Below are 27,106 nucleotides of genomic sequence, written 5' to 3' on the forward strand. Positions count from 1 at the left end.
TTCTCACTGTAGGGCTCAGATATCCATCCATACCACTTCTTGTCCTTGTCCGCAACTGCTTCTTCCGTGGCCGTATGGCCTTTATCTTCCACCCACACCCCTGTACACTTCCTATCTTCCATTAGTATAACCTACGGCCTACCATACGACCATCTCAGCCTCATGCTGTTAGAAAAGGAGACCTAGTTGAGTCTGGTAACTAAACAAAAGGTAACTTATTCTACCTAGATCTTAGTGAAAGTTCATGTTTCATTGCTCAAGTAGAAAAAAGCTGGTTATGGCATCGAAGGTTATGTCATGTGAACTTTGATAGTTTGATCAAGATAAGTAAAAACAAAAGAGTAAGAGGTATTCCTAGTCTGGGGAAATCTGATATGGGTCTATGCAAGAATTGTCAAATTGTTAAAATGGGCAAGACAAGTTTCAAGAGCAAGAACTATCATTCTGAAGAAGGCTTGGAGCTGGTTCACACAGACCTTTGTGGACCTATTGGTGTTGAGAGTTACAGTAGAGATAAGTACTTTATTTTATTTGTTGATAATTATTCTAGAATGATAAGTAATGTATCTGAAAGATAAGTTAGAAGCTTTTCAAAAGTTTAAGTGGTATCTGGCAAGAGTAGAGAAGGAAATAGGAAAGAAGCTGAAATGTTTGAGATCAGAAACAAGAGGTGAATTCTATTGAATTCAATGAATTCTGCTCTGAAAGAGGAATCAAAAGACAAGTATCAGCCCCTAGTACACCTCAGCAGAATGGTATAGCAGAAAGAAGGAATAGATCAATCATGGATTGTGCAAGAACCTTGATGATAGAAAAGAATGTTGCAATCAAATACTTGAAGGAAGCAATTAGTACAACAGTTCATACCTTAAACAAAGTACAATTGAGGAAAGACTCAAATTAGACTCTTTATGAATTATGGTATGGCTATAAACCCAATGTAAGTTACTTGAAAGTATTTGGTAGGAAATGTTATATTTTGAAGGAGACTAGGAAAGGTAAATTTGATGTCAAAAGTGATGAAGTTATATTCCTAGGATACTCCAGCAGAAGTAAAGCATGCCATTGTTTAAATATAACTACACATAAGATCATAGAAATTGCACATGTGAAGATTGATGAATTTGCAGAAGAGTGAAGAAGAGAGCAATAAAGAACCTGAAGATTACAGTAAGTTTATTTACTTTGAACCTGATACATTGCCTAATCCAATTGGAAGTCAGCAGACTTCACCTCCCGAGTCCCCGAAACCTCTAGAAGAACCTAAGTTGCAGCCAATGCAACTTGAGTCACAGTCTGAAGGACCCGAGTCGTAGTTAGAGGTTACCTAGTTGTAGCCAGTGCAACCCGAGTCTAAATTTGAAGGACCAAAGTCATAGACAGTGGGACTTGAGCATGATGCAGATGATGACGGTGAGGAAAGTGGAACAAGTTCTAAATCCAACGTGCTTGTATTAGCAAGATATGTTAGAAGGCACCATGCACCTGAGCAGATTATTGGAGACAAGTCATATAGTACAACGACAAGGAACAAATTAAAAGGTACATGTTTTCTGATTGAATTTGAACCTAAAACAGTTAAAGATGCTTTGGATAATAAAAGTTGGATTGAAGCTATGAATGAAGAGATAGAACAGATAGAAAAGAATAAGACCTGGACTCTTGTTCCTAGACCCAAGGATAAGAATGGAATTGACACAAAGTGGGTTTTTAGAAATAAGCTGAATGAAGTTGGAGAAGTTCCAAGAAACAAAGCAAGGTTAGTATGCAATGGTTATTCTCAAGAGGAAGGTATTGACTATGGTGAAACTTTTGCTCCTGTTGTAAGAGTAGAAGGTGCTCGGACCTTACTTGCTTATGCTGCACATAAAGGATTTAAAGTGTATCAAATGGATGTGAAATCTGCATTCTTGAATGGAATTCTAGAAGAAGTTTACATAGAACAACCTGAAGGTTTTGTAGATCCTAGCAAAAAGGATATGGTTTGTAAATTGCACAAAGCATTGTATGGTCTCAAGCAAGCTCTGGGAGCTTGGTATGAAAGACTTCATAATTACTTGATGAAGATCGGTTTTCAAAGAACAAATAATAACAACAGCCTATACATCAAAGAAGGACCAAACAAGAAGATTGTTTTGGCAAAAATCTTTGTGGATGACACATTGTTTACTAGAAATGATGATCTATGCAAAGCTTTTTCAAAGGAAATGAGTAAGGAATTTGAGATGTCAATGTTTGGAGAAATCAAATTCTTTGTTGGCTTGCAGATTCAACAGAAGAAAGATGGTATCTACATTACTCAATCTAAGTATATCTAGGAGATACTGAAGAAGTTTGGAATGGAGGATTCAAGACCAGTTGGAACACTTATGTCTACTGGACATAAGATTTCCAAAAATGGTGATCCCAAGGAGGTAGATCAGACCACATACAAATTAATGATTTACAAATTTCAGTATGTTGTACATACTAGGCCTAATATTGCTCTTGCAGTTGGTATGGTGGCAAGATTCTCAGCTAATCCTAAAGAAAATCATATGATGGCAATAAAGAGAATCATGAGGTATCTGAAGGGTATTGAAGACTAGATTACGGTACAAGAAAGGAGACAATTTGGATTTGAAAGCCTTCACTGATGCAGATTGATTAGGAAGTGTTGATGACAGGAAGAGCATCAGTGGTGGAGCGTTCTTTTTTGGTAAGAGACTAGTGTCTTGGACAAGTAAGAAGCAAAATTACATTTCTCAGTCTACAGTAGAGGCAGAGTATGTTGCAGCAACAATTAATTGTTCCAATGTTGTTTGGTTCAAGTAACTATAGGCACGTATGAAGGTAGAAACCAAGGATCTAGTGGTTATTTTCAGGATAACACAAGTGCAATTAATATATCAAAGAATCTTGTGATGCATACCAAGACCAAACACATTGCAATAAAATATCATTTTCTGAGAGAATTGGTGCAAGACAAAGAGGTGAGATTGGAATATATGAATACTAAAGAACAAATTGCAAACATATTCACCAAGCCATTACCTAAGCATGCATTCTTGTATCCAAGAGGTAAGTTAGGGGTTATCCCCCTATCTGAAACTCACTAAATAAAGTTTAGTGATGCATCAACTAGAGCATGTTGAAGATCAATCAATTTGATGCAGTAATGAAAGGGCAGATTGCATATGAATCTGTATATCAGGTACATTGATATTCATTGAATTATGTCTTTGGCATAAGATGTCAAAGAGGGAGAGTTTACCAGTCATAGTCATATCACAAAAAATTTGTTTGAAGATGTCAAAGAGGAAGAACTTGGTTTGATATCAAAGAGGGAGAGTTTGCTATCAGAAGATGTTGAAGTCAGAGTTTGCTGACAGAGGGAGAAACTGAAGTTAGAGGGAGTTCACACTGATAGAGGGAGTTCTCATGGATGAGAATCAGAATGAAACTAAGGATATTTTCCTTACTTTATTTTGCTCTAAAATTTCATTGTATTATGACATGTTGTGTTTCCATCAATGCCAAAGAGGGAGATTGTTGAAAATAATTGATCAATTGTATATTGTTTTTGATGTTACACAAAATGTCATATCTTTACTAGTCAGTGTACGCCGAGCTCACTTGGGCAATGAAGACAGTTTCCTATGTTTGCCAAGCATTCCAGTGTTTGCTAAGTTCAGAAAATAGTGTCTACTGAGTTCACTCGGACGTCAAAGAGAAGTATGTATGTGCTTATCACAATAATGTAACATCGAAGCAACATGCATTAACACTCCCTCTTAGCTAGGGAAGACAAAGTAAGTATATATATATATATATATAAGTTCTTCTTTATATGAAAAGTAATATCCTCAAGGTATATTTAAGAAAATCAAGTCTCATGATATTCTTTCCAGTTATGGTGTGTATATAGATATCAAGTCACATGATACCCACCATGAATTTTGAACATATTGATCTTCAACAGATATGAAGTCACATGATATCTATCAACATGCTCTTTTAACTATCATGATTTTCCCTTGAATATCAAGTCACATGATATTCATCATGATAGTAATCTAATAATTATAAAGTCGTCACCTTATATTAGCAAAATCAATATTTCATTATAAAAGATTGTCACCTTAAATAATGAACATAGGGTAGGCCCATGAGTCATAGAGTCACACATATGACAAAAGAGTTTACACTTTAAACATCTTTATTTAAATAACAAATTTACAAAGTTGAGACTCAATCTCATAAACTTACATTTCAATCAAGCCAAGTTTCTTTTTGAAATGATCAACCTTCACTTTAGGAAGAGCCTTGGTGAGAATTTCAACTGTTTGATTACTTGTATTAATATATTCTAATTGAATAGCTCTTCTTTCCACCATGTCTCTTACGTAGTGGTAAGGAATTTCTGTATGCTTAGATCTATCATGAAATACCGGATTCATAGATAACTTGATACAACTTTAGTTATCATAGTGAATAGTAGTAGGTTTCATAGGCTCACCAAACAAGTTAGAAAGCAACTTCTGAAGGCACACTACTTCTCTAGCTCCCATTGTTGCTGCAATATACTCCGCCTCAATAGAACTTTGAGCAACTGAAGCTTGCTTTTTGCAGATCCAAGAAATCATAGCTGATCTTGAACTGAAACATCCTGATGTACTTTTTCGATCTTCTACACTTCTGGCCCAATCGGAATCAGTATATCCATGTAACTCCAAGCTAGTATTATCATATTTAAGTTCATACCTAATAGTACCTTGGAGATACCTTAATATATGCTTCAAAGCAACAAGATGAATCTCACGAGGTTCACACATGAACTGATTTAATGCATTCACAACATAATAGATATCAGGTCGAGTATTTACAAGATACATCAAGGACCCAATTGTCTGTCTATATAAGGCAGGATCAACTAGTATGGATTCAACACTTGCTTCCTTTAGCTTGTGAAGGTTGGTTTCCGTAGGTGTAGACATAGGTCGATAGTCCCACATTCCAAATCTTTTCAAAATATCAATAGTATACTTCTTTTGATGTAGAAAGATATTCCCAAACTTCTAACGTAGTTCCAAACCAAGAAAGTAATGAAGAATTCCTAAGTCTTTCATTTCGAATTCAGAAGCCAAATCTTTCTTACACTGATTAATGAGATGTTCTTCCCCTATAATCAGAAGGTCATCAACATAAAGAATTAGAATTAGCATATCGCCTTTAGTTACCTTAAAGTAGAGATTTGGATCAGCCACGTTCTTGGTGAATTTAAGACTTAAAAGATATTTGTTAATCCTTTCATACCAGGCTCGGGGAGCCTGTTTGAGTCCATATAGAGCCCTCTTCAATTTACATACATAAGAGGCAACATCATGAGTTACAAACCCTTCTGGTTGTTCCAAGTATACTTCTTCCTCTATTTTCCCATTAAGAAAGACAATTTTTACATCCATTTGATGGATTTTCCAACCTTTGGCTACTGCAATGGCTATTTAGTTCTAACAGAGGTGTACCTGGCAACTGGTGCAAAAGTTTCTTCAAAGTCAATTCCTTCCTTTTGAGAAAAACTTTTAGCCACAAATCGAGCTTTATGTTTTTCAATGCTGCCATCTGCAGCATACTTAACCTTGAAGAGCCATTTTGAAGACACAACATATTTTTCCTTAGGTCTCGGAACTATGTCACAAACATCATTTTTTAGTATAGACTGGTATTCTTCCACCATGGTGCCTTTCCAAACTTTATGGTTAAGTGCTTCAGAAGTACTAGAAGGTTCAAGATTCAGACTCTCACACATGAAAGCATTATATGTCAGTTTTCTAGGTCTCTTGCTTTCTCGGAAGGTTCTTGAAGGTGTTGCGAATCCATTTCCTTCTTGTATTATTTTCCTTGCCCAAAGTGGCCTTTTAGAGTGATCAAGACTCTCTTCTCGAGTCTCGGGATGGATTTCAGTTTCAGTTGAAGTCTCTTCAAGGTACTCCCTTTGAATCTCAGGAGCAGGAGCCTCTTCTGGAGATACATCAAATGTATCTAGTTCATCGGAAGTTTTGACTCTTCTGAAAGCAATGTCCTCAAAAATGACATCTCTGCTTAGTTCTATTTGTTTCTATTTAGGAATGTAAACTTTGTATCCTTTTACTATTTCACTAAAACCAATGAGAATACCCTTTCTTCGAGAAGATTCTAACTTAGTCCTCTTCTCCTTAGGTACATGAACATACATAGGACATCCAAATATCCTTAAGTGACTGATGTTAGGTTTCTTTCTAGAAAATGCTTCTTCAGGAGTCTTATTGTCCAAATATGAGTGAGGACATCTATTCTGAATATAGACTATTGTGTTGGATGCTTTTGCCTAGAAATACATACTCAAATTTTGATCAAAAATCATAGCCTGAGCAACTTCTACAATAGTTCTGTTCTTCCTTTCAGCAACTCCATTTTGTTGAGGATTGTAAGGGATTGTGAACTCCCATTTTACCCCAATGAGTTTGCAGAACTCTTTAAATATTTCAGAAGTATACTCCTTCCCATTATCTGTTCTCAGAACTTTAATGTTCTTACCAAAGGAGTTCTTAGTGATTGCTTTGAATTCTTTAAACTTAGAGAGAATTTTTTTAGATTCTTTGCATTTAAGGAAGTATATCCATGTCTTCCTTGAAAAATCATCAACAAAAATCACATAGTACAAGAACTCTCCTATAGAAGGTATAAACATGGGCCCACATAGATTAGAATGTACTAGTTCCAACACTTCTTTAGTTTTGCTCAAACTATGAGGAAATGGCCTTTTAGTGTTTTTCCCTAAGGCACAACTTTTACATGATTCATTGTGAATATGGTTTAACTTGGGCATTTCGGTTACTAACTTCTCCATTGATGTTAGGGCACGAAAGTTGATATGATCTAGTCTTATGTGTCATATTTCACTTGAATCTGAAGTCTTATGTACAAGTGCAAGGTTTGTCTTAGCACATAGCTCATATAAAAGTCCTTGTCTTACTCTTATTGTTAGAGCCTTCTTAATGGTTGAAGTTTTAGGCCATGAATGCAATTCTATAACCATCATCTTCAAATGCGGATATAGATATTAAACTCCTCTTAATACTTGGTATATAAAGAACTCCAAAAAGTTGAATAGAACATCCAGATTTCAATTTTATGGTGCAGGTCCCAGTTCCTTTTATGAAATGTGCAGAATCATCACCAATTGTAACTTCTTCATATGTTTCTATTTGCATGCTTTCTAGGTTATCCTGATATCTAGTGATGTGTCTTGAAGATCCGCTGTCAACTATCCATGTATTAGTTTTGGTTGATATCTGGCTAGATAGTGCTGAATAGAAGGCATATTTCTCAGATTCATTACCTTCATTTGACTTTTCAGATTTTGCAAAAGATGCTTGAGGTTTAGATTTGTCAGGACAATTTATTGCATAATGTCCATATAGATCACATCTAAAGGATTGAATTTTGGACAAGTCTTTCTTCTATTTGGATTGTCCTTTTCCATGAAAGTTTCTTTTTCTTTTGTTGTTTTTCTTCTTTCCCTTCTTATGAGAGTTTATATTAAGAACTTGATCATCTCCATCTAGGGTTTTGTGTTTTCCCTTAATTATTAATCTCGATTCCTCTTGAAGATAATCTGATCTTAAACAATCTAGTTTTGGGATTTTAGATCTAGCACTTATACCTTGTACAAAAGATTCCCAGGAGTTTGGAAGTCCTAATGCTATTAAGGATAATTCTTGATTTTCAATCTCATAACCAAGTGCAGATAATTGATCTCTCAAATCTGTGACTCTCATTGTTACATCCCAAATTTTGAGCTAATTTAAAATATAGCCATTGTGGTTCACATGAAGTCAGTTGACAGTTAAATTTGTTATAATCTTGTGAAATGGTAAGATGGTTAGTCGTTGTAATTTCATGTGAAGATAACATGCTAGTTGATTATTTATCATGAATTCATGGAATTGAATAGGCAGTTAGCCATTATGATTATTTATGATTAAATAACTTGTTATGATAATATGATTTAACTGTGGAGAATTTCTTTATAGGAAGCACGTCGAAAGGGTGGAAGCATTGTCAGGAAAAGATTGGGCACAGGAGCATCACCATCATTGGGCAAATGGGTATGAATTGTGAATCACCATAGTTGAGGACTTGGTGACTTGAACATTGGGATACAATCGATGAAATCGCATGAGCTATTAAATAAATAATTTAAAATATAAAACAATTTAATTAAAGTAATTTAATTGAATTAGTAAAATGTACCTCAAAAGATTTAATATTATCTTTCACCACATTATTATAATATATAAATACGTACGTACATATAGATATAAAAATGAAATGACACTATTATATTATTTACTTATAATAAAATGATGTCATCTCAGCAATATATTTACACGTACGTATATAAATATAAATTATAATAATATTCGAATTATAACCATCCAACTCTTTTTCCATCTTTTATTCTTTTCCTTGTTTGTAACCGATTAAACACTTGGCCTTTTTGGTTGGCAAGATATTTCTTTATGTTTCGAAGCCAAAGAGTCTCCTTAGACCTTTTTAATGTATTGAGTTGGGTGAGACAAAGAATATAACTCTCATTGCCAAATTCCTTTAAGAACACAAAAAATCCTTCTTTGCTTATTACGGCCTCTTCTTAATCGATACCTGCTACACGTTTTCTACATATCTACAATAGCATTGAACCATTTTTTACTCCATAGTAAAGCAATGTCAATCTATACTATGCTGTATGTGTTTTGTTCACTTCGACGAATAAAGTATTTTTGCTCTTTGGAAACGTCTGCAATATCTGAAGAAGGGTAGATTATAAATCGGTTGCAAGGCTTCAAACAGATTTGAATATACATCACGTCATGTGATGTTATTCCAATATCTTTTTTATTGATTTCCAAATTTTATTCAAGTTACCGTATAAGTTTTGCTGAATACTCCATGTGATATGTTATCAAATCTTTTTCTTTAACTTTCATAACAACTAGGTTCATCATAGATAATGTCAGATAGAACCTCTTATGGGAGAGTTTTCCAAATGCAATAAAACCTGAAATGAAATATACTATATGTAAATCAAAATCCAATAATATTTTCAATTAGTCTCAAGAACATAATTTTTCAGATTACAGTTTGTGATAAGTATACTAAGTAGTGAATCCTTCTAGACTTTATGCATAGAGCAGATTGCTCAGGAATTCCGAACACCTGGGACTCACCCTGCTGTATAGCCAAGGAAAAGGGTGAAGAGCTGAGAGAAAGAAATCTACAATAACATGAAACAGTAACAGTTATGACATAACAATGTTTATCATTTCAAAAATGAATCATTTAATAGCTCATGCATGATCATGTTTCTTGTATTCTCCTGTTGTCAAGACGAGCGGTGTGATTAGATACCAGGATGCTCAGTGGATGACAAGATGTACCATGTCTATTCTGGGTAGGGAGGGCCTTTCTTGTTAGAGATTGTGTGGGGATAAGTTGTGGTCTGAGGTTGGGTGGTTAAGCCCCTGACAATGTTTCACCTCTCCCCAAATTGTCGGATGTGCAATAGACAAAGATAAACTATGCATTCAAATGTTTGTCAGAAATAATTTTTTTAACGTTATGATGCATATTCAAGTAGAAGGTAAGATTAAATGAGTTGTATCATTGTTACAGTTATTTCTTAAACTGAATGCAATTCTTATCATCAATATAATTGGCAACCAATTAGAGCGGTTGATCTTCTAATTGAATATGGAATATATCTATAGGATTGTTATTTCAGTCTTTCAATGTATAAGAATAATGATTATGAGCATATTTTTTAATCTTATGTTAATGCCACAGTTTAGCAAATTAGAAAGAAAGGAATGATATAGTGGTATCTGAAGCCCTAAGTGATACATTGGTATCTGAAGCCCTAAATGATATAGTGGTATATGATGCCTTAAATGATCCAATGAAAATTGATGCCCTAAATGATACAGTGGTATTTGAAGCTCTAAGTTATACAGTGGTATCTGATGCCCTAAATGATCCAATGGTAATCGATGCCCTAATTGATACAGTGGTATGTGATGCCCTAATTGATATAGTGATATTTAATGGTAATTGTCATTTGATTTTGACATAGCAGTATTTGATGTTAGTTGTCATTTGATAATGATAGTGGTATTTGTGGACTAACCTGAGTGGTTGCAGAAACATCTCTAGATTGTTTTTGATCTTGAATTCTATGGTATGTAGATTTGAATTTCCATAGCAAATTCATTGATGGTGTTTTCAATTCTTAGTTATGAAATTTTGTTTAACTGATTTTAACCGTAATCTCATTCACATGAACATGAGTGACATAATTGTCTTCCTATGAAAATGAAGTAATAACTGTATTTCTTTGATATGTTAGTTGTTAATTAAGACCCAAAAAAAGCAGATGTTACACTCATAAAGAAAACATTTATGGTTTCTCCTTTATTCATGCTTACATTATTCATTTGTCTTTTAAGAGCAAATTTTCTGCCCGTATTATTGATTATAAATGCATTTTCAAGAGCTCGAAACATACGATATGCTGTTGTATGTTTTGCCACAATAGGTACTATGTCGTCTCGAGCAACATCCACAATTATCTTCATAGCTTTTTCATTTTTCTCGATCCATTCTAATTTCTTAGGATCATCTTCAGGTTCCTCTTTGCCCTCTCTTACAAATGATTCCAAATTATTTTCTCTTAACAACATCATTATACGAAGTTTCCAGGGTTTGAAGTTATCAGCACGTCCAAGGTGATGTTCGAATCTCATTACATTTGTCATCTTTGTAGAGAGAGGACTGTTATTTGAAGTAAAAATCTGATCCTTATAAACTTAGTGTGATCTTTCCTTAGCGAAGCTTTGATACCATGTAAAGTTTATTACCAGATGTAGTTGATTGTAGAGTTTTGTTGCAGGTATGAACAACAACAACAATAGACTGAATCGCTTCCAAAATCTGCAAACGTTAGTGTAGTAATAACAGAGATAAAATATTATTGAACTCAGAATTATCTTCGATCCTTTGAAGCACTTGCATTAATAGATTTCGATACTAAGATTACATCAGGTAGATTGGATGTATATCATACTGAAGGGGTGTGGGGATGAATGGCCATGTCTCCATTTGGAGACATGGACATTCATTCTCACACCCATTCATAGTTAACTAATTCTCATGATTAGTTACCGTCTTAACTAAAGTAATTAAATGTATAACCAATCATTAAATCTGTGGCCCAATATAAAGGATAGATCAATCATGATCTAAAAATCAAAGGAACCAAAAGTAATCTCGATCATGCCTTAATGATCTCATAACATATACATCTCATTGGTTTTAGACTGTGGATGATACAAACAACATGTACGTATGCATATATGTATAACAAGGTGTACATCATGCTGTTGTACATATATACATCATATGTGCTTATCACAGTAATGTTAGACCGAAGCTACATGCATTAACATCAGTGTTAATTGAGCTCACTTGGTTACCAAAGGAAGTTTGTGAAGATGCAGTGTTAATCGAGTTCACTTGGTTAACACAGGAAAACCATTTCAGTGTTATTGTATAACTAGTAGGGTTGACTAACAAAGTATTTTCTTGTTTTGGCATATTGAGTTTAATAATTTGTTTGTTGGTTCTAGTCGACTGAGGAGATGAATATTAATTATTCTAAGTTGTATATAAGCCGACTTGACAATGTTAATGATAATAGTATAAGGTTAAGTTAAGGATTGAATGTGACAGTGTGTGAAAGAGAAGAAGATACTTAGAGGAAGCGAGTTGAAAGGATAAGAAGAATATCCTTGTTGGGTGGCAAAGATTAATCCGATCAAGAAGGATCAAGTATTCGAGCCAGAATTGAGATCTGAAATCAGCAATACAGTTGCATCAGAAATTAGGTCATATCATTGTTACTCTCTAACCATTATAGTAGTGTATCAAATCTCTTAACAGAGTTAGCCTAATAGCTATTTGCCAAATACTCTAACAAGGTGGCATTTCTAGATTAAGTGTCTAAAGACCTCTAACAAGGCCACTTCTAATAGGTTGACTAAATTCTCTGATAGGGACACACCTAACGGTGTGTTTTGTAACCTTTTGACAGGGTTGGCTCCTAATAGGGCTCACTTTAGAAGAGTGAAAAACAATAACTAGTTGCAATTGGTAGTTTTTCTCAAATTGGGTTTCCACATTTAATCTTGGTGTCACTTGTGTTCATGCTATTTCTTTTATGTGTTTGCAACTAAGTTGATTAAGGTTAATCACGGTTAATATCGTAAGATTTGCATGTTCGGGATTTGTCGAGTAACAGTTGATATTATAGTGCTTGTCGAGTTACAACATATTGTTAGTGTTAACCGAGTGCCTGTGTATTAATTGAGTAACAACAGTTTCGGTAGAGTTTATATTTTGTATTGGCATCAAAGGGATTTGGGATTTATTTTAGTGGTAACTGATTCACCCCTCCCCTCTCAGTTATGCCTCTTATATTTCCAACAATCCTCTACTTGTATAAACATCATAAAAGTAAAATACCTGTTACAAACAAATGTTTGAAAGCATAACTCGTCTTTATCTGGTGCATTTCCTGACATCTTGTGGAGAGGGGAAACATTGTTAGGGGCTTAACCTCCTAACCACGAACCCTTAAAATATCTCTACATAATCTTACTCGAGAAAGGCCCTCCCTACCCGGAATAGGCATGGAACACCTTGTCTAGCCACCGAGCATCCTGATACTTAATTCCACCATTTGACTTGACAATAGGGTACATATTGGGCAGACATGAGCTTACTTGGAAGTTCTTAAAGTTTAAGTAAATAAGTTATCATATATGATAGTTCTGATTTTTGTTCTTCCTTTTTCTAGGAATCTCCTTCACCTTTTCACCCCATTTCTTTGGCCATCCGGCCAAGGTGAGTCCTTAGTATTCGATCATTAATGGAATTCTTCCATTAGCAGTTCATTGCTGACTCTCAGCTGATGCAAAGATGAGAATTCATTACTAGCGTTAAGCCGTCTTTGTAACTCAAAGACCTCACTCTTGTTTAATTAGAAATTTGTATCATTAGAAGTAAAGGACAAACTATTCAAAGATAAGAGGCACATTGTATATTCGATCTGATTCTGATACATAATCGTTCGCCATAGATATTGAATAAAATAAGTAAGTTTGGCCGTAATGAACTGAGCATTGTTAATCGATTTGTATCATAGATATACTTCGATGAAGAACAATGGCATATTTAAACCAATACTTGCATCGATTTTCTGATATATATATCAGTGTAACGAGACTTGGACTCGGCTCGAACTCAACAAGGGTAACTTGACTCGTGACCCGGCTCTGACTCGTGACCCGGCTCGGTGGTGACTTGGCAAAGTGAAAAAACTTCGAAATTTTGAGATTTTTTAGGATTTAAAGAACATTCCATGCACCCATTATTGAATAAAGCATAAAGACACAATAACATCATTAAATAGAAGATAATCTGATCATAATGCACATGCCACATACTTAAAGTTAAAAACTTAAAACTTAAAAGTCAAACATCGATTACATATGTACAATACTACAAACTACAAAGTTACAAACTTACAAAGGTAAATTGTTAAAAGTAAATACTATATTACTAGTAATTAAAGTCAAACTAAGATAAATCCATGCAAACCATCAAAATGTATATGTATTATCATTTATGCATTATGAAATCCAACACATCAAGATTCAATAGTCATCATCAAATTCAAATGTTCCAAATGCTGATCATATATTAAGTTACTGTTAAACTGTTAAACAAAAAGTTAAAACAAGACTATAAGTCTACAGCTATGGCTCCTAGTCGGAGTTCTCATCATCATCGTCATCCTCATCCTCATCCCCAACCTTAGCCTCAACCTCAGGCTCAGGCTCAGTATAATCTACAAAATGCCTCTTAGTAAGGCGTTTAAGGTAGGTCCTGGATGTCTCAGTAGCCATAGCATCAGCTCATGAGGTGCCTCTAGGATCAACTGTACTCTCTGCCTCTGGCTCTGCCAATCTCTGTGAGCTGCCACTAGGAACAACTGGAGCTCTTTGGTCCTCTGCTGCCATAGCCACAGCCTCAGCCTGGCCCTCTCTATCTGCTTGGTCAAGCCACTGTAGGTCCTCATCATCAAAGACAGGATCAGTAGCCTCAGTGATCCAATCAGACTCTGGATCAACCTCCTCTAGAGTAATCGGAGAGGTGTCACTATCCAAAATCTCCCTGATCCTAATACGTAGGTTGTAGTGCACAAAGACTAGACTATTCATTTTCTGCACAGACAACCTGTTACGCCTCTTTGAGTGGATGTGCTCGAACATGCTCCAGTTGTGCTCACATCCAGAAGCGCTACTTGGCTGGGTCAAAATGCGGATGGTGATTTGCTGAAGGTTTTTGGTTGAAGGCCCAAACATTTGCCACCATCTATCTGAATTTTGAAAAAAGAAAAACAAAAAAATATTAGCCTCATTTCAAAATTTGAGCTTTAAGTTTAAAGCTAGAAATTTATAAACTAGATTGTATAAGGCTTAAGCTGCAATCTTTACCTGGCTGCAATTTTGTACGACCTTCTTTGCAAATTTGACTTGAAAAAAAGGGCCCTGATGCATTATTATAGGCATCCATCTCAAGCAATATATCTGTGGGATTAGGAGACATCTTCGATACCACTGTGTATAGGCCACTAAGAACCTCCTCATCTGCCTTGAAATCATCAAGGAAATGGTATGCCGGATTGAGGTAATAGGCTGCTGCGTGGATGGGCTTATGAAGCTGATTTTGCCATCTCCTATCAATTATGTCCCAAATAGGGCCATAGTTTTCCTCAACTCCTACATATTTGGCCTTAATAGTCTCTTTGACCCTATCCATGCCCTCATAAATGTAGCCCATAGAGGGCTTCTCGCCATCAACAACTCGTAGGAGGGCTACAAGGGGCTCGGTGATCTACAAAACAATTAAACAAAAAAACAATTTAGTGAATGATGAAACTTTGCAAAGTTGCACAATGAATATAAATAAAAAATATGTATGAGACAAATTAATTCATAAAATTTTAAGACTTAAGCTTTTAAAATTTAAAATTTAAATTTTAAATTACCTCCACAATCTTCGAACATGGCTCCCAAAAATCATCATCATCATAAATGCATTTTGTTGCATCTATCCCTGCAGGGCTGCTCGCAAAGGAGGAGGAACTCCATTCTGGACCATCAAACATGCACCTCAACTCTAACCTTGAACTTAGCAAGGATTTTAGTGTGATAAAGTTAGAGGCAAATCTTGTGATACCAGGACGAGCCAACTCCTTTCCCTTCGTGTATTTCCTCATAGTGCTGAGGACCAAGGCATGATTATAGATGAACTTACAAAGATTTTTGGCCTTGTTAACACATGATTTCACCCATACAAGCTTGCCAATATCCTCTAACATGAGGTCGATGCAATAGGCCGCACATGGAGTCCAAAAGATTTTTGGGTGTCTCTCTATCAATAGTTTTCCTGCAGCAATTTTAAATTAGTTAGTAAACAATGAAAATTTTTGATGTATTAAAAAACTTTTAATTTTCAAAATTTAATGAAAAACTGAAACAAAATTTTTAGAAGTAGAACTTAGAAAGTTAGAAGTTCAAATTTTACCTGCAGCAACATAATTAGCTGCATTATCTGTCACCACTTGGACAACATTGTCTTCCCCCACCTCCCTTATGACCTCCTCAATAGTCTCACATAAGAATTTTGCATTTTTCACACATGAGGAAGCATCTATGGACCTCAAAAACATGGTGGATCCTGAAAGTGAAAATTAAACAAAATAATTATCATTTAATAATCAAGAATCAATACTCAATAAAACAAAATTTTCGTTATTCAATAATAGTATAAATTAAATTTTAGACTTCAAGAAGTAGAGCATGATGAATTACCTCCGCTAGAAACAAGAAAATTTAGGAGGGTCCTGGACCTCCTATCTGTCCATCCATCTGTCATGATGGTACACCCCTTTTGGCTCCAAATCTTTTTGTGGTCCTCCAACTCAAGTTTCATCTCCTCAACCATATCTAGCAAGAGGGGGCCACTCAACTCATCTTCAGTGGGGGCTTTGAACTCCGCACCACAGATGGAAACTGCATCAATCATCCCCTGCCAATAAGGAGTCCTATTACATTTATAAAAACATTTTAATTAACATATTTCAAATTTTCAACATCAAGTTAAAAGTATAAAATTGAGTATAAATTTTAAAACTTAAAACGTAAAACAATCAAATATAAATGAAGTTGAAAACTTGAAGTACCTGGCTGCTATAAATGGAATGTCGCAGAAAAACCAAAACTTGCAAATTGCTCTTACTCCAGCTTCATGTATCTCCCTATTCCAGCCCATGCTCTCAAGTGAGGGTTGCGCACCAAGAGTGGTATGCGGTACAAAAAAGTTGTCCAACTTACTAGATTTTCTGACTCTAGGACGAAGAAGAGCAGCACTACTAGAAGGGGCAGCAGCAGTATCATCACTAGAAGTGCAAGGAATAGATGTAGAAGAAGCACGAGCAACAGAAGTAGTAGGACGATAGGGGGAACGGGAAGAACCTTCTCCAACACAGCCTACTGACTCAGAAACATTTGCAGATGAGCGTGGAAGGGAACTAGAACCAATCAAAGCTAACTCTTCTAATTTTTTTTTTTTTAAATTCTTTTTCTTGTTCATATTTTTCCAAGGCTACATAACAAAAACGTTGAGCCTCAACAGATGCAGCTCCACAAGGCTCAATATCATGACCACGTAAGCCAGCAATATGGTATTTTAATCTATTTATCCCCCCACTATTAATGGTTTTGCAAAATAGGCATTTTGTTTGAGTTCTCTTTCTACCCGGAAATTCTATGGTGAACTTCCAACACTCATTTTTTTTTGTTGCCTTTAGAGAGCTTGGGTTTTTTACCTCCAGAAGCCATTATGACTTAATTAAGGAACAATGTAAAGGTTGCTGCAATAAGACATTTTAGACCAAATATTACCATTTCAGCATTGCATTTTATGAAGATCTAAAGTAAAAAAAAAACTCATAAACAAACAAAAAAAATTCATGCAAAAAACCCATAAGCATAGACAAAAAAATCATCAAAATCTAAACAATCAAGTCTTACCTCTTTCAAATGCTTTGGGAAGTGTTGATAAGAGCTCCTATAAACTCTTTGATGATCTAAATGCAAGCTCCAATGTCACAAATGCAAGCTTTTCTCCTCCTCCTTTCAGTTGGTTGCAAAACAAGAAACCTCTATTTCTCTTCTACCTCTCTCTCTCTTTCTTCTTTTCACTATAGACTATTATGGGAGCCTTTTTAGGGTTATATGAGTGAGATATGTAAAAAAAAAACATAAAAAAAAATGCAAAAAATTATATTTTTATGGCCCAGTTTCTTGCCCGTCGCGGCCGAGTCAAGAAGGCCGGGTCACGCGAGTCACACGAGTCACTCTTCGTGACTCACCGCTCGCGAGTCATGAGTCATTGTGACTCGGCGAAGTCAGTGCGGCTCACTGACTCGCCTGACTCACGTGACTCGCGGCGAGTCACGTTACCCTGATATATATATAAAAGATAAGAGTAGAGGTATCTACATAACCTGATCAATGATAATATGACTAGGGTAGTCCCGACTGGCCGGCTCACAATGTTCTGAACAATAGAAGGCCAAACCGAATGTCTGATACAGAGAACCCGTACGACAACAATGCTTGGTTTCACATACAGTGATGGGAGCCGAGTGAAAAGAAAAAGCCGGATAGAAAGAAGGACCCAGATGGAAAGAAAGAGCCGAATGGAAAGAAGGATTTGAATGCAAGAAAAAGGAGTGGATGCCATCCTTGGCAAAGAGAGAAGTCTTGAACTTAAGCCACGACCCAACGTGGCAGTTTAAAAATAAGATCATCGGCTTTTTGGTTCACCGAGTCAAAAAGATAAAAAGGGGTGCCAATTATACTTGATGCCTCACATAGAGAGTTATAAATTTGAAATATTAAGAGCTCCTTTGAGAAGTTTATTAAAAGTTATCTTTATATATGTATATAAGCATTATCTTTATTAAAATATGTATATCTGTATACATGTGTAATTTGGAGGATTATGATTTATTATAACCTCACATCCTCTTGATATATATATATATATATATGTTAATAGAGACGACCTAGTGAATTAATATCATGGTGGCATTATACATTTATACACACACACACACATATATAAAAGAAAATTGGAGATGCCAACATAGAACAACAAAGGTTATGGTTTTGAACACGAATTATGATAATGGTAGCTATATATTTTTCTATATGTTTGACCAAGTCACTCATGGTATTGCTCAACGTACAATCTTGCTTGCCTAGTCGTTTACCCTTATCCATGGTGATTTAAGATTCATACCTATTTGCCTAGTGATGGTGGTGCTCTTGTGCCCAATTCTTTTCTGACAATGCTTCCAGCCCTTTGACGTGCTCCCTACAAGGAAATTCTCACATTTAAATCATATCACCATAACAAGTTATTAATCATAGACAATCATAATGGCTAATCGCCTTTTTGATTCTCATGAATTTATGATAAATAACCAACTTTCCATGATAGCTTTAAAATATCATCATAACGGTTAACTAGCATGCCAACTTCATATGAGATTATAACAATTAACCATTTTACCATTTCACATGATTGTAACCAATTTTACCTATTAACAAACTTCACATGATACCTCGACGGTTATATGAACATTTCAAATGGAGCCAAAATTTGGGATGTAACACATGGTTTACACTGCTTGAGTTGCTATTAAAATAATTGAAAACTTGATCTATTGTTGGTTATCGTCGGTAGAAATTGTGTATCGGCCGACGGGTCCCTTTGAGAAGGAAATTGTGTATCAGCCGATGGGTCCCTTCGGAAAGGAAATTGTGTATCAGCCGACAGGTAAATAGTTTGTAGTGTACATAATGTATCTGGCCGACGGACTCCTTCGGGAAAGTTCTTCGGAAAGTATTTATAACCCTTTCGGGAAGCATTGTAATCATCAGATCATATCATGGAAGCATATTGTACTGTTGGGCATATGCGAATAATAATAATAAGAGTTTTGCTGTTCGTGTTTGTGTTTATTGTCTGTGTGAATTTCTTAATTAATCTATGCGGTAAACATTTGGTGCCGTTGCCCGATGGACCTGGTACACAGGCAGACAGATATGAATTAAATGCCGAATCAGTTGAACAAAGATAAGAATAAGCTGAAAGAAAAAGATGACATACGTGTTGCGCAGGAAAATTTAATTCTGGCTCAGCAGACAGAGTGTCGAAGGAGATTTTAGAAGATTGCCGACGGAAACAAGAGTGCGGAAGGATTGTTGAAGGAGACTCGACAACGACTTGATTTGGTGGAAGAAGCGAGGGAGGAGTTTCTGAACCGGCATACGCCACAGGAAGAGAATCCTGATGGAAGGAGATCGATTTGCACGGCTTGGAGTGCCGAGGGAGCACAAGCGTGGAGTGATCTCTTCGTCCGAGATATACTTCCGGAACGAACAGCTTCAGTTGACGAACCCATTTCTTCACCAGAGAGTGCGAAAGTCGAAAACAACGCGGGTGTTGAGAACAACGTGGAAGCAGAAAACAACGCGGGTGTTGAAAACAGGGTGGAAGCAGAAAACAGCGCGGGTGTGCAGAACAACGCAGGTGTTCAGAACAGCGCGAGTGTTGGAAACAGCGCGGGTGTGCAGAACAACGCGGGTGTTCAAAACAGCGCAGGAGTACAAAACAGCGCAGGTACACAACAAAACCCCCAACATACAGTGATAATGGCAGGTCCGAAGGAAAAATTGCCTAAATTTGATGGTGATGAAGCAACTGATCCCATTCGACATTGTAAAACATGTGAAACGATCTGGAGGGCAAATGGCATAACAAATACAAAGAATGGATCTGACAATTTTTCGCTACCCTACGGGCTGTTGTGATTGATTGGTTTACTGATGTTGATCCACAAAAATTAAACAGTTGGGATAACATTAAGAAGAAGTTCATCGCAGAATTTCAACTTTTGCGTGATGATAATGAAATTGTAGCAGAGATATTCAATACCAAGCAAAAGAAGAATGAAACAGTATGGGTCTTCGCCAGGAGATTAAAGGACTTAATCAGTAAAATGGAGAATAAGCCGCCAGATGGCCTCCAAAAAAGATGGTTCATTGAAGGCCTTCACCCGAAGTTGCGGAAAAAGATGAAGATCGTGCCACCATCAACATACAATGAAGCGTACAATCAGGCAATGAACCTCGAAAGTGACCAGAAGACAAAGAAGAAGAAGAAAAATAGCTTGTTCGATTCAGATGACGATGCATCTTCAGGAGAAGATAGCAGCGATGACGAGGGAAGCAACAAGGTCCGTGCCCTCCAGAAGGACATGATTCGGATGATGAAGGAATTCAAAAACATGAACAAGGAGACTAAGGGCAATGACCTATGGTGCATGGAGTGCGAGAAAGAAGGCCATACGAAGGGATCCTGCCCGAAAGATCAATTTTGTGAGATTTGCCAGATTCTAGGACACTCGATAAAGGAACGCCCTTTCAATTTGAAAGCAAAAACACCGCAGCAAGTGTTCCTGACGCAGGAGGCATCTCTGTCAGGAGGGAACGGGAATACCAGTACGGAAGGTGCCACATCGGGAGGATATAGAAACAATCAGCACGGTCAAAACAACAACAATAATGGTGGGAGGAGTTGAATCCAGTACGATGCCAATGGCCGGCCGATAGTTCAATGCTGCGCATGCAATTTGTGGGGTCACTTCGCCCGAGAGTGTACAACAGCAAACACACCGAAGTTGTTATGCAGATGGTGTGGACCTGGTGATCATGAAGATGCTAGGTGTCCGAAGTCAAGAGTAAACTTGATCACCGTTGGGACGGACGAAGAAGAGGTTTTGGCCATCACACGGCAGCAAGCGAAAGTGTACCCCGACCCGGTGGAAGAAAAGAAGAGATTGGAGGAAGCACGGGCAGAGATCCAGAGAGCAACGCAGATAGAAACGGCACACCTGAAGGACACGTCGAGTACCTCCATACGGAACTGCGCAGAACATAACATTGTACGACAAATATTGCAAGCCGAGATACCGATTAGGATAAGTGATTTGTTGCTCACTATGCCTCAGCTCCAATCTGCACTCACAAACATCGTTCCCGCTGCTAAACTACCAGGAGAACATGGAAGGGAGCAAGAAAGTGGAGCAAGTACAGCAGACAAAAAGGAGAGTGGTGCAAGTGCAGAATATCCGATGTTGTTAGCTCTTTCATCCGGACGCTATCTGGCGGTTGTTGAAATGGGCATTCTCGGGACTGTATTGACGGAAACGATTGTGGATAGAGGGTCCGGTGTCAATGTGTTGCCTGAAGACACCTGGAAAAGGTTGGGACAGCCGACATTATGGCTGCCTACGTTCCAGCTGCTAACGGCCGATCAACATGGAATCAAGCCATTGGGAGTCCTGACAGCACAACCAGTGACGATTGGAACACAACCGTTCCTGTTGGATTTTGTCGTGATCCCACTGAAGCGGAGAGGATATGATGCCATTCTGGGCCGGGGGTGGCTGATACAAGCCAAGGCAAAACATGATTGGAAGAAAAATACTTTATCACTTGAAAGCAAAGGCCGGAAGTATGTCATTGATCTCCACACTCAGATGGTTGGAGAAGAAGCTCTATCGTCGGATTCCGAAGGAGAAGATGATGAGAGGAGGCAGAGTATGGAACTCGATCAGGAGGGAGTCCTACGATTGGAAGGAGATGACGATCTGGATTCAGTAAATGGTCTTTACCACTGGCAGATAGAGGATTACGAGCTCTTTCCAAGTTGTAATATGCTAAGGATCGACGAAGGTAAGAAAGAAGGAAATGAATGCCCAAAGGAACACAGAGAAGCCGAAGGAGGAAATGAATGTCCGAAGGAACACAGAGAAGCCGAAGGAGGAAATGAATGTTCGAAAGAACACAGAGAAGCCGACGGAGGAAATGAATGTCTGAAGGAACATGGAGAAGCCGAAGAAGGAAACGCGGATATGACTGAAGCCGAAGGAAAGAACATACAGTACGAACCCGAAAGGAGGAAAGATTCTACTGTACGACTGCGTAAGAAGAAAGTATTACGTCGAACCACAGATATAGCAGAAAGGTAGCGGCAGGAAGGAAGACACACGATACGGTCTGCACAGGCAACAGAGAGGAAGGGTTCAATAAAAGTTGTAGCAGTACAGAGTGAATGTGTTATTGACGGACAGAAGGGGCAGCTGACGGAGTCCATGGTAGCGAGCTTCGGGAACAAACTAGGCAATATGGAGATGACACAGAACAGGCGTAGCAGGTTTCAACTCGAACAGTGGGTGTTGAAGTACGACGACCGGAATGAGATCAAACTAGGCAAGTTTCAAATGAAATGGGTCGGGCCGTATCAGCTTCGGGAAGTGGGTGATAATGGAGCAATAAAACTATGGATGCTAGACGGAAAGGAAGTCGTCGACACAGTGAAGAGATCGAAGTTGAATGTCTACCATGATAACACACCTCCGTGGATGAACAACTGAGAGAAGAAGACTGTAAGTACTGTACATATGTAAATATTGTATATAGTTGTTTAAAAATAATTTAAAAAAAAAAAAAAAAAGAGAGAAAAAAAGTGCCGTACTGTTTTCATAATTGAAGGAAAGTGCCGTACGGTTTCCATATTTGAAGAAAACAATACCGTACTGATTTCATAGTTGAAGGGAAGACTATTGTACGGCTTCCATATTTGAAGGAAAAGGTAGCACCGTACGGTTTTTTATATTTGAAGGTTGATGTACGGTTTTGCTATAGGACGGTTTTTAATACAATGTATAGATTTTAACTGAAGGCTGGCGTACGGTTTTGGTATAGTACGGTTTTTTTAGCAGTGTACGGTTTTTAAAGAGCTGCATATTGTAACATTGGGACCACCGTACAGATTTAATAGAGAAGGTTAATGTACGGAATTTGGAGCCAATTTTTATTAATATCCATCATACGGAATTCAAGTTCAACGTACGGATTTGGATGTGGTTGCTCCATGTGGGGGCCGTACGGCTTTTAGAGCCTGTCTTCTCTGATGGCACCGTACAGCATTTGGAGGATTACCTTCATGTTGCTGGTGTACGAATTCCATACGAATCTGAAGATTAAATTTACTGTTGCTGCCATATGGATTTTGTATGCATTTAGAGGTTGTTTTTGGGCACCGTACGGACTTGTCTTTCATGATTTTATACTATTCGTACACTATACGGCTTTCTTATTCAAGCATCGTGCGGCTCCTTTCAAGCACTGTACGGTTAAGTATCATGTTGCGCGTGCTAGAGTATGAAGGGTAGGGCAGAGTGCTTGTCTGGTATCTGGATTGTACAAACAATAAGGCAGGGCGAGGTAGTACGACTCCACATAGCTAATCATCTGAGACTGTACGGAGTATAGCATTCACCCTGTAAGGCAAATCAAGTGGTACGGTTAGTGTAGACCAGCGAGGAGGGCAGTACAGCCGCCTGGGAAGTACAAAAATTCGTAGAACAGTTGGTTCGTATAGAGAAATAAGTGACCTGATCTAGTAGAGGAACAAATGAAGTCTGCAGGAAGTAGTCGTAGCAGCAAGAAAAAAAAAAAAAACATGTTGACAAATCAAGAATGCTTAGAATGAGTATCAGATGATGCCATAGGGAAGGGGAAGCATCAGCGATTGCCAGAAAGAGTGTAGAATCGGCAGAAAATAACAGAAATGGTGTGTTCCGTGCAATTTTTGTGTGCCCCAGGACCCTGCGGGGGTGCTGCCCCTCGACCCCCAGTCGTTGCGGATATCAGTCGTGGGAGTCTGACCAGTTGAGAAGACTTGGAGCTGTTGCAGGCATGGAGTGTCTGTGTACCAGAGGCACTGAGAGTAGGTGTTGGCCGTGAGGCTATCTTGGTGAATGCGTAGAGAGCTCAAGAGGAGCTGATCATCCAGTTGGAGGCAGTGCAACAACACTTGGCTCAGGGTACCGAGGAGTTGGAAGCAAAGAAAGCAACACAGGTGGCTATCAAGGTCAGCTTGAGGAGTCAGTATTGTGATAAAAGCAGATTTTTTGTTGTAGTCATTCTGTTAATGTATTTTGTTGTAATTATCGTCCGGAGACGACTTTTCTTTTTGGGGGGGATGATGTCGTCGGTAGAAATTGTGTATTGGCCGACGGGTCCCTTTGGGAAGGAAATTGTGTATCAGCCGACGGGTCCCTTCGTAAAGGAAATTGTGTATTAGCTTACGGGTCCCTTTGGGAAAGTTCTTGTTATGTAGCCGACGGGTAAATAGTTTGTAGCGGACATAATGTATCTGGCCGACGGACTCCTTTAGGAAAGCTCTTCAGAAAGTATTTATAACCCCTTCGGGAAGCATTGTAATCATTAGATCATATCATGGAAGCATAACGTACTGTTGGGCATATGCGAATAATAATAAGAGTTCTGCTGTTCGTGTTCGTGTTTATTGTCTGTGTGCGTTTCTTAATTAATCTATGCAGTAAACATTGGTGTGTACTGAAATCTGGAGAGTTTTGATTTAAAAATATTTTAGAGAGTATATAGGATTTTAGGTTTCATAAACCTATGCTGTTAGCATTGACATAGATTTCAAATGCAGTCTTTAATGTTCTATATAACTTAATGTTAGAAGTTTAGGGTAACAATGCTTTAAAGTCTAAATGTATAGAATAGAGTTTGAAATACATTGAAGAGAAAACTGATAGAAGCAAGATGAATCCTTTACTAGATAGTGCTAATGATAAATTTTAATATTGGTTCTTTAAGCATTGTATGTCAAAATGATTGTGAATATTTTTGTTTTGGAACAAAATGTCTCCATCTACATAGGAGAGATTCACTTCCTTTAAAATGATCTTTGTGTGTTATACATGATAATGTAAGTTCTATATACAGTTTTAGATTGCACAAAGTAGTTTCTTGTTGTATCAACTATTAAGTATTAATAATTATGAATATTAGTCTGAACTGTTTGCCAATTCTCATCTGAAATCTCAATTCAAATCTAATGTAATGTATTAAGCTTTAATGATGTCTACGATGAATATTTTTTATCAATGCTATGATATGAGTATTTGGAATGTGCCTATATTTGTAAAAAAATCCCTATTTTTTAATACCAGCCCATATGATCTCCCACCATCCCCTAAAACATGGCCCAAAAGTACCAGTGTTCCAGCAATACGTCCTGCCAATCCTTACTGTCCCTACCTCTAAAACTTAGAAACCTTGACATTTTAGAGATTCATGTAAATTTAATTCCCTATGATTTCCTAATGACTTTACAATTAATCACATTACATTATAGACGCTAATATTTCAATTTCACATAGTATAACAGATAATCTATCGCATAGTATTCAACCACATATTAAGTATACAAATATTTACACAACAAAATGATCATTACCCCTGATAATTGACATGTATTAAAAAAATAAGGCATTACAGGTCTTAAGAGAATTTCTACTTTCAGTAACTATTTTGTGTTTCATGAGATCAGTAATAACAATCCATTAGTAATTCAGCTGATGCATATGCAATAAATTTTGGCTATTATAAAATTTAGGTTTTATAAAATTTGTTTTCTCATTTTCTACATTCTTTTTGGATAGGCTATATGCTTTTCTGATGCAGGGATCAAGCGCGCTTCTGAGTACCGCACCCAATTGTCTTGGCTTCTAAAAGCATTTTCCAGTCCTAATACTCTAGTAAGGTTTCACTTTATTTTCTATGTTGCTCTGGTGGATTCACTAGGTATGATATATTTGAGTCGCTTTTTCACAGAATAAGCATAGCATCAACTATTGTTAAGAATGTCTTTCCCTCAAAGCACTTATTTATCGGCTATAAGATGCCCAATTTTTGTGATTTAATATATTCATTACTTTATCCCAAAATAAGGCATTGCATGTCCTAGGATCTTTTCTATTTTTGGGTAACTATCCTGTCTTTTATGAGTTCAGTTATAATAATCTATAATTGATGGTGCTGATATTTTTTCTTTTGTGGTTGACTTTGACCAAAGAGTTTTGTTGCATTACTTAGAGTAATATGTTTTCCATTATTGAATTTAGAATTTAATGAAATTATTTTATCATTAATTCAATAAATTTTATTAAATTTGTTTCATCATTAATTTTGTCTTCTTTCTTTTCGGAAAATCTACATGTCTTTCCATTGCAAGAATTTAACATACTCTTGAGTGTTAAAACTTAAACCTAATTATCTTGGTTTCTAAATGCTTTTTCCAGCATTGGTTCTTTTGCAAGGATCAACCTTGTTTATAATATATATATTGCTCTAGTGTCTAAAGATTGCCAGGTTTGATGTCTTTGAGTTGTTTTTTGTGATCCTTGCAATAATCTTATGGCTTTATAAGGTTTGCAAGTGCTAGGCAGAATTATATGCATTTTTTGACCTTATGTAATTATTACTCATATTTAATAGTGAACAGTCTTTCTACTAACTACTGACAACTAGAATGATGACAACTATGAAATTTTGATAATTGTTAAAGCATCATTAATAAGTCTTCAGTAATCTGGCAAATGGACTTGTTTTTATATATGGTAATGTATTGACTGAAGAAATGATGAAATTATTTTATCATTAATTCAATAAATTTTATTAAATTTGTTTCATCATTAATTTTGTCTTCTTTCTTTTCGGAAAATCTACATGTCTTTCCATTGCAAGAATTTAACATACTCTTGAGTGTTAAAACTTAAACCTAATTATCTTGGTTTCTAAATGCTTTTTCCAGCATTGGTTCTTTTGCAAGGATCAACCTTGTTTATAATATATATATTGCTCTAGTGTCTAAAGATTGCCAGGTTTGATGTCTTTGAGTTGTTTTTTGTGATCCTTGCAATAATCTTATGGCTTTATAAGGT

The 27,106-nt window shown here is 36.8% G+C and overlaps 1 protein-coding gene across 4 annotated transcripts in view; it reads left to right on the forward strand.

Annotated features, from left to right (window-relative positions):
* The window catches only part of LOC149557367 (uncharacterized), a 321,202-nt gene that overhangs the window by 73,920 nt on the left and 220,176 nt on the right, over positions 1–27,106 (forward strand). For all 4 annotated transcript variants that reach the window (XM_089832039.1, XM_089832041.1, XM_089832040.1 and 1 more), the window contains exon 3: positions 25,826–25,921. In XM_089832039.1, coding sequence (XP_089688165.1) covers positions 25,826–25,921 — 96 coding nt within the window. The remainder of the gene's footprint in view (positions 1–25,825; positions 25,922–27,106) is intronic.

This window comes from Cupressus sempervirens, chromosome 5 (genome assembly GCF_028749045.1).
Source record: "Cupressus sempervirens isolate cs-2001-9-10 chromosome 5, ASM2874904v1, whole genome shotgun sequence".
Lineage (NCBI taxonomy): Eukaryota > Viridiplantae > Streptophyta > Pinopsida > Cupressales > Cupressaceae > Cupressus > Cupressus sempervirens.